At 35.3% G+C, this 9609-nt stretch overlaps 1 protein-coding gene across 1 annotated transcript in view; it reads right to left on the bottom strand.

Annotated features, from left to right (window-relative positions):
* Window positions 1–5652: 5652 nt before the first annotated feature.
* The window catches only part of LOC121431250 (deleted in malignant brain tumors 1 protein-like), a 37358-nt gene continuing 33401 nt past the window's right edge, over window positions 5653–9609 (bottom strand). Inside the window, exons 6-8 of the mRNA XM_041628760.1 lie at window positions 7873–7950; window positions 7215–7296; window positions 5653–5993 (exon numbers count right to left, since the gene is read on the bottom strand). Coding sequence (XP_041484694.1) covers window positions 5768–5993; window positions 7215–7296; window positions 7873–7950 — 386 coding nt within the window. The 3' untranslated portion in view covers window positions 5653–5767. The remainder of the gene's footprint in view (window positions 5994–7214; window positions 7297–7872; window positions 7951–9609) is intronic.

The following is a 9609-nucleotide window of genomic DNA, read 5'->3' as shown; positions in this document are numbered from 1 at the left end:
TTTATTTATAAGATGTAAATTATCAATAATGATATTTTAAGTAAAGTTAACTTGACTATATTCTATCATATATATTGTTCTTTAAAGTTTTTTGTTTATGCTGACTCTTTTTATCCGCTTCCGATTTTATGTACAGGGTCAAATAGTCTTTAATGACTACAGTAATTTATTTGATCCTATCAGTCCAGTGGGTGCTCAATCTATACTCTGATATGCTGTAGCCTACAATCATGTTCCACTGAATTTCATATACTTTTCATTTCCGAAATAAATAGATAGATAATAATTATACACTCATAAAATTCATGACGGTAAGAATCATATTCATATAATTAGACAATAAAAATAGGTGAAAAAATTGTCGGGAAACGTTTTTTTAAATATATTTTATAAAAAAATACGGAATATATTTTGAAGGATAAAAAAAATGATATAGGCGTAGATCAGTAACAAAAGCAACAAAAACCCTAAAAATAATTGCACTTGGTGAAAGGAACATTTTATATAGTGTATTGTACTATAAAACTTATCAACAATATATTCAATCACAACAAAATTACACACTTTTTCACTCAGAAGTGCAAGTAAAAAAGTTCTTAAAAAAGGTAGAAAAAAGAAGTCAGGCCTAATATACACGTATGAATGCGCGCGCTAAGTGAGCGGGGTTAGGGCAGTGGTGAGCGGCAATGGGGCAGGCGCAAGGGTGCCGAAAACGGCCAATTACCATGATTACACAGCGGTGCTTTGAAGACATATAATTATTATCATATGAAACGATTTTCCAGCATTTTTTCTTTCAGATGACATATAGAAGTAGGGATATCGTAGCTATTTGAATGAAATATAAAGGAAAATACGTAAACTGAGCGACGATTGGGCAGCGTACGGTACGTCACGTCGCTGTAGTTAGCTAGCTACAACGCTATCAAATTACGCGCGCTACAGAATACGTCATTCGTAATGAATATTCATTTCTAACTCCGGGCATTGGAATTCATTGCTTACCATTATGACAAGGGGCAAGGACAACTTTCTCATAGGCCATGTACTTTATTATCACAGATTTGTGGTTTTCTCCTAAGTACCCATTTCCCTGGGGGTGTGATCTAAATATAACCCAGGTAGTATATTGTATGTTCTCATGAAAGAAAAATATAATTTGAAATAAAACTTTTGGGGAAAATGACATTTTAGCGATATTGGATTACATGGAAGAGTAGTCCTTGCCTTACATCCCATATGCGGCCAATTTGAAGTCTCCATGGGTATAGTGATTACCAATATTTACAACTTTTAAAAATTCATAACTTTCTTGTTGTTTGTCCAATATTGTTCAAACTTTCACCTATCAACTTGTCTGATTTTTCTTTTCCTTATAAAACAAGTATTTATTTGGGTTGGATTCCCCTTTAAATCTTTTGTTCACCATGCGAGAGCTTCTGTGGGGAAACCGGTGAAAACATGTTTATCTCACGAAATACAAGCCTTATTTCAAATGACCAGAACTTTTTTATTTCTTGACCATTTTCTGTAATTTTGGTACCAAATTAAAGAGCAGATATTGAACTTTTCAGAAATGTGGTTTTCTTTTTGAAACCCAGATACCCCCCGCCAAATGAGTTTTGGTATCCTTTCTTCAAATTGTTTTTGCTCACTCATGCGTGAATAAGAAATAACCTGAGTAATATCAGATGAAAGAGGAGATTCTACGCTTTAAATTGGTAGGTCATTTGTCTATTCTATTTATGATTAAGTTATGATAAATGATCGCTAAATCTCGGTTTCGTTTATTCTGGGACGCACTGTATAGCTGCCTAATCAGCGTATAAACCATAAGATACAGATCGACATATCTTTTTAATTGATTATACGTTGTCATTATTGACAGGAAGAAGCAAACTTCTTAATTGTTCGATGACGGGAAGACAAGCGGTGAGGTTCAATTTTTCCTTCATTAAAGAAATTGAAAGTCCAATTTCAGATGATCATGCCGATCAGGCATAACTCTAGTTAAGGAATCATTTATTCAACCAGGATTAACTACAGCATACAGCTGTATACAAGGCGCCACATCATACCGATAGTAAGGTGCGGATCCTATATCTTTAAAAAGGGGGCACATTTCCCGAGGAAAATTTGACAAGCAATACAAAAATATAATAACAATGAAATAAAAGGTTATTTTCACCCAAAGTCAAGGTCATTTTGTCCTCGGAAAATTTGTCAAACCAAAAAAAGGTCTCGCTTTCAAAGGGAAGTCGGCACATTTGGGTTAGTACGGGATATTTACATTGCAAATTTTGATTATGCCTCTCAAAAGGGGGTGGGCACCGGCCAGATGTGCCCCCGCTGGATCCATCAGTGCGATCGAGTAATGAAAGGAAAAAACTGGAATACATGCAACAATCTTAACTTGGGCAACAAATGTGAACTTCACGTTAAACATTACTGTCATGACTGTTGTAATGTGAATTTGGCAGCCGTACACCCTTATTGGTCTTGCATGACAGACTAGTAGAACTGGGGCCGATTGCACGAAAGGGTCTTTCCAAGGACCGTCTTTCGGGTCGCCAATCTTTTATGATGCGCTGTATGCGGGAAATTTCTGAAATGTATGATAAACAAATAAGCTTTGTTAACTAGCATTTACATCAATTTGTATACGATATCATGATATATCACATCATTTTATAAACAAAGATTTTCTTTACTCTAACGGATGAATAAAACATGTTTGCTGGTAATTTATGTAAAATGCGTTTCCCATGGCGCATCATAATGAATGGGCGACACGAAAGACGGCTCTTGCAAAGACCCTTTCGTGCAATCGGCCCCTGGTTTCAATATGAGCCAGTGGCTTTTTTTCAAAATTCCTTCATGGATTCATTCAAGCATAGTCTGAACTTGAGTGGAGTAACCAGTGTGATCGTGGTAACTGACCAGTCAAGATCAGTTGGGGTTTGAATAATGTACCCACTGTAGGATGCTTTCTTTTCAATTCAGCCAGTCCATGATTTTGGCGGGAAAGGAACAGAAGCAATTGAAATCGGAGGGAGCAAGTTGTCTCACCAGTGTCTGGTCATTCAAGTGAGTTGATGGTTATTGTTATTTTATGATATTACTGGTATATACTTATTTTGCTAACTTTGAACGATTATGTGTTTTACTATGGCGATGTCCACAGAATTTTAGTCAACTTTTATTATGTAAACTGACATTTATACCTCTGAAGTTATGACTTTGCAATTATTATAATACACAGTGCATTATCGGTCTACGGCATACATAAACACATGTTGAGCTTTTACTGGTTAATGCAAAGATGTTCAGAACGGTATTGTTTTATTTAACATATTTCCGATAATACCGTCAGATCTGACCATGATGTATAATTATATTGCCTATTTAGCCCAACCTAATAGCAATAAAGGATAATAATGCTTGTAGGCCCAGAGGATAGCTAGAGGAATTGAGAAGTTTGGGCGGTGAGTCTATTTTAATCGGAATTATTTTACTGCAATAAAAGATGTCTTGTTATTATGCGATGTCTCCAGGAATTATTTCAAATTGTTATATTTTTAGTTCAAGTTGATCATGGGCTATATTCGAAATATACATGTATGCACATTTGCTAGACCCTCATGTGTGAATACTGGTAATAATGGCATCTTGTGACGTATATAACCGTATTGTATATTTGTATTATAACCTTTTTATAGAAACAATTTGAAATTATTATGTGGAAATTGGAATTATTGCAGTACTTAAGTCATTTGATTTGTTTTATCAACATATATTTACAAGTGTATTTTCATCATTGGCATTCCGCAGCGAGGCTGTTGGTTTTCTTGGAATAAAATACCATACCAGTCTGGATTTTGCCTTCTTTCATTACAAAAGTTATACAGACTTATCATTACTATATATAATCCACAGTAAACAGTTTAAACATGTGTTTAAATCTTAAGCAACAATAAATTAAACATGATTGCTTAAACGGTTTAACAAATACTGTAAGGTTCATAATTATAGTAAACAACGTTGTATAAAATCTTAACCAGCGTTTTTGCGGTGTAAAACGCTTTGAAACAACCTGTGTCTCAAGCAGTTAAGTGTGATTTTGAATCATGCTAAAAGGCCAACGCGCAAATGCTATAAATCAACATAAATCAACTCGAACACAATAGTATAACCTTTAATTAACCATGGCCAAATGGAAATAATTTCAAAACTGAGTAGGTGTTTAAAAAATGACAAAGACTTCTACAGTTTTAATTATTGCTAAGTTAACAGATAAACTTAACCTTAGCAGGCAGCTTACACAAAATGATACTTAGAAGGTAAAAGAAACCTGAAAATAAACACGTACAATGTAAAATAAAATGATATTTGCAACAGGAAACAATTGAAAATAATGTGTAAATGATTACGAAATGCTTTAATAGTATTGAGCGTAATCAATTTAATACAATTTGCATTTATTTTATTCTCCATTGAACAATATTCTCAAGCAAAAGTGAAAATGAAAGTCGAATGGGGAACTGCATACAAATGCCAAGATGCAATCGCAGTTCCCACAACATTCATGTCATGGATTACAATGTAAAAATAAAAGGACAAGAGACAATAATAAATTTGACACAATTCAAAGTATTAACAAAAGACAGAAAAAATGACTATGCATATAATCATAAATGCTTCAATATTTTTTGAAGGAAATAACCAACATGCTTTTGCTATATGGTCGGTTAAAACAGCTCAGCGTTTCAAAGTATAAATTCATGTCAGGTACTCATTTACCTCACCTGGGTTGAAAGCGGTAAAATGTGGATAAATGTCTTGCTGAAGGAAATTACTCCAAGAGAGTATAATCTAGCAGGACAATTCTACAATTTTACCGGCAATTTTACCACATTTTGGCCTAAAAATGCGGTAAAAGTATAATGACCGTTCGTCAGCATGTTCAGTCTAATCTAACATAAATTTCGTCCTTTTTCCAAGATAACACAATATTGTGTATATTGTCAATAATAATGCTTTTTCAAGTTTTGAAACTATGCTACAACATGCATGGTTTCGCTATTGTGTCGTGCGCTTATTTATTTGTTTATTTTTTCTGTGGAAGTTTGAAGTTCGCCAAATTGGAAGTCATATAAAGTAACACAGTGAAGAGATTTGGGGCTCTGTTATTATAAACTCATAACGAAATCACAACCTTAAGTTGAAATCTTCATACTCCTTCAAAAACTGAGTAAATATCATCAAATTTTCAAGTTTAATTAGAAAATCAATACAAAAATATAAGTAGTATATCCGAGGGGAAGGGGGCACTAGATTACTTGCATATTATGAGCTATCGGCGCGCCGCGGCGTCCTAAAATGAATCAGTAATATTTCCGGTCAAATTTTACGGAGAAAATAAAATTTACCAAAGACTACACTTAACGGTCAGATCATATTTTAACTTGAAACCCACAAATTGTTGCATTTACCGTAGTGGAAAGTAGTACGGCAAGTCGCAATGATTTTTACAGTATACGATGAATCCGCATACTTGTCCATGACTGTGCCATGACACCTGGCTTAAAAATAATATTTCTTGAATTCGGGCCGCAAAATTCAGGACATCAAGAGTAATCATTATTTATCTGTTTAATTTCAAAAAGGCATTTGACAATGTACGAACCATATGGGTTCTTATATTCAGGTTTAAATTATTTCAACGCACTGGGAATTGGTGACCTTGAATGGGATCACTGAAATAAATCTATAATCGAACATTTTCGTAAATTTTGTCGTCATTGGTAACAGGTCGTGGTGTATCGTATGGTCCATCCCGATTGCTTGAAGATCCTCCTTGAGTTCGCGAGCCAGGGTGAATGTTAAGTTCCATATACGCTTCCTTGTCGGACTGTGGTCCGTTGTAACAGTTCTCAGTTGCTGGAGCAGAAATCTTATCGGCCACCTTACTTCTGGATTCCTTTATTAATCGGCTGAAGATGCACAGAGGAACACATCATGAATGGATTTAACACGAAAATGTTTTAATTCCACCGACTTTATAAAAGTTGATTCTTGCACAGGTGTTAACTCTTAACATGCCAGACGATCGAAATAAACTCTAAGAACTCTTTTAGAGTTTTCTCATTTAAGCTAGGGTTACACCAAATAGAATTCTCTCGAATAAATTCGGACCGATTCTGCCTGAATACGGACTGATTCGGAACTTGTTTGTTTCAGATTAGGGGAGCCCCGAATAGGTCCCGATTCAGCGCAGAATCGTCAACAATGGACCAGAATCAATTTTGGTCATCCCGAATAAAGTCGAATGCCACCCGAATATTTGCAAGAATCGAAGCAAATGCGTCAGGAATTGAGCCGAATGTCACCCGATCACTTTACGGTTATAGCCGAATGACGACCCGAACTGAATGTTGACCTGAATGATATGAAGTAGGTCAGAATCTGTCCGGAATTCTCCGAATGCCTGCCCTAATCCAACTCGATGTCATTCGAATATATGCAAATGTGGCCTGAATAAAATTTGCGGTCACTTTCGTGGGTATTTTGGAGGGTATTCGGCTAGTTTTGAACAAAAAAAATCGTACACGAATGTTTCCGAATCTCTCCTGAATTTCTACGCATATTCGCGGAGGGAGAAAATTTATACGTGTTTTCAGATGGATTCGCAGCTGATGCGCATCCAGTGTAACCCTAGCTTTACAAGAAAAATGTCCCTTTTCAAGAGGAAGTTTGTATCTTTTTATTTCCTCAAAGTAAAATACCCTTTTTGGAGTAGCACATTTCAGGTTAGAAAAAACAGAATTTCTTATAATATCAATATATATATTTCATCAGTCAGAAATCCCTTCCAAAAAAGCTTTTCTTAAATAATGACCACGAAACAAACAGCAGCTACTTCAGGCAAAAAGAAATCTGATTACAGATAATTACTGATAACTCTATTTTATTATCCACTCACGGGAAATTTGCCTTTCACTGGTGTATTACAAATGTCTGTTTGCACTGAAATTACCATTTTAACATAAGTGCTTTTTTTTTTTTGGGGGGGGGCTTTGCGCTTTGCCCGGCCCTCCCACCCTAACGAAAATATTTCCTCCGCCCCTATATACTTGTAAATGTATATTTATATATATTAACCACTATTTGACATTTTAAATGTATTTCAGTGTACTATTTATTGTAAGACATACCTGTATTTCTGCATTCTTAACGTCACGATGATACAAACCAGGAGGATACAAATTACCAAGGCGATTAAGAATCCGAATAAACCTGGTTGAAATGAAAAGAAACCTATGAAATAGCATTCTAAAATTATGGGGTAAATTATCTATATCTATATTTACAGTGGCTTGCCTCTCATACAAGCATGGCCATTTTCGGGCAGGAAAATCCGTTTTATATTATTGTCACTTTCTTTTGCCGAAGACATTTTCGTCTAGCTCAGTTTCTGCTTTTCTTTTCTTCTCGGCTATTTTCCTTTATTTAAGATTTCAAGATTTATTTATTCCATTCGATGAAAGGATTTTAAAAGATTACATTCAAATTTACAAAATTTGCAATTACAAACAATGCAAGTAATACAGACACGAAAAGATTAATGATCTTACTTACAAATAGGGTCACTGGAATAGGGTCACTGCAAGAGTTAAAAAAGACTTGAACTTGTCGCTGCTTTGGCCCAAACTAGACTTATCCGTTAGCTTTAATTAGATGCCACAGACTAAAATCCCTTTTCTTTCTACTCTTTCTGATTTTGGATCCCATAAAATGACTTGTTTGCATGATTTATTCATATCAACTGCACCATTTAATGTAAATATACTGATAAATTATGAATGAACTTACCATACATCGCAGCCATGGATAGACCGATTCGATTGCCAGATGGCATGGTCATGGTTGAAGACGATGCTTCAGTCACTTCTGTTGACAATCAAGATCAATAGAATTATATACATTTAAGTCCAAATAATAATAATAATTGGATTTATATAGCGCTTTTTCCAGAGGATACAAAACGCTGTTAATTGCATAAGACAAGTTAAGGTTTGTGGTTATACATGTATAAGTGTGTTTTGAGATGTTTTTTGAAGAGGTTAAGAGAAGAGAGGTTTCGAAGAGATGGAGGGAGTTTGTTCCAAAGACGGGGGCAAGAGATTGAAAGGAGTTGAAACCGGCCTGTTTTCTGGACTTTGGAATTACATAGGAAGGAGCAGCAGTAGAACGAAGAGAGTAAGTAGATCTTTGTTGCTGAAATAATGAAGAAATGTAAGAAGGTAGTGTGGTTGACAGAGACTTATAGGTTTGAACAAGTATTCGATAATGTATTTTATCACAAACAGGTAGCCAATGTAGTTCATTTAGAAGAGGGGTAGCATGACACCATTTTGGTTTTTGACAGATTAATCGTGCACATTTGTTCTGAAGGCGTTGAAGTCTTCCAAGATCCTGTTTACTAATACCCCCAGCAAATGCATGACGTTGTGTTATTACAATAATTGCAAAATAATACCAAAGAAATTTCTACGATGCCAGTCGTCCCCATATCAAAGTCAAGGTCAAGGAACTCTCGCATTATTTTTTTAAGGAGACTGCGATGGGTCTATAAATTTTATCTTGTCCAAGATTCTCATTTGGCCTACCATAACGGATTTGTGCAAAATCAACATCAGAACTGACATGACTGATATTTGTATCAGTACAATTTCCTTTCTTCCTACAAGAGTCCAAGTCCGGCCACCACAAAATCAGTTTTGCGATGATACGGCTTGTTTTCGATAATGCTATGAAACACAATTTCACTGTCATGAAACACAATTACACTGACAAAACATGTAGATTCAAAAATAAGTATTAAAACATGTCTGTTATGAAAACACGGGGCAAATCTTTACTTAAGTTCTGTGAAATGTACCATCTCTGTATGTTCAAACACAACAATTATGTTTTTCACTGATGTATTAAAACTACATTGCCTACTCAGTTCGTACATTCTTACAAAAGTGGGATTAAATATATATCTAGTATTGATATAAACAGCGGGATTTGCTTCTTCACAAGCATCTACTTCCGCTGAAATTGCCCGACATGGATGCAATCTTACTCCCAACATGCCCAACGCAGCGTGAATTTCAGTGTCCATAATAGTCCTTCCCCAGCGTTACTACCATTTTCAGTTTCAATAAATTTTGCATATTTCACCCGGCTGATGAATGTCAACCAAATTTTTTTTTAAATTAAGTTACTGCCGAAATTGATAATTAATTTTTTATTCAATAATCACGGACACGGACTTGTTTTTCATCATTTATTGTTTGTTGTTGTTATTTTGACGCCTTTTTAATTTAGAAATATGCATTACCAGTGGCGTACCGTGAATCACGGCATGGGGGGCACTAGAAAAAATTTGATTTACTTAGTGAGCGCGCGAAGCGCTCTTAGTTGCAAGGTATACTGACCTAATAGGGATATTTAAAGAACAGTACCATCAAACAGATGTGTATCTCATTGCTCAAATAATGCGAGCGCGAAGCGCGAGCTGATTTTTTTATATCCAGACCAAAAAGGACATTTTAAGCAACT

The sequence above is a fragment of the Lytechinus variegatus genome, chromosome 17 (genome assembly GCF_018143015.1).
Source record: "Lytechinus variegatus isolate NC3 chromosome 17, Lvar_3.0, whole genome shotgun sequence".
NCBI classification, from domain to species: Eukaryota; Metazoa; Echinodermata; class Echinoidea; order Temnopleuroida; family Toxopneustidae; genus Lytechinus; species Lytechinus variegatus.
This window is presented reverse-complemented; position numbering and strand designations above follow the sequence as displayed.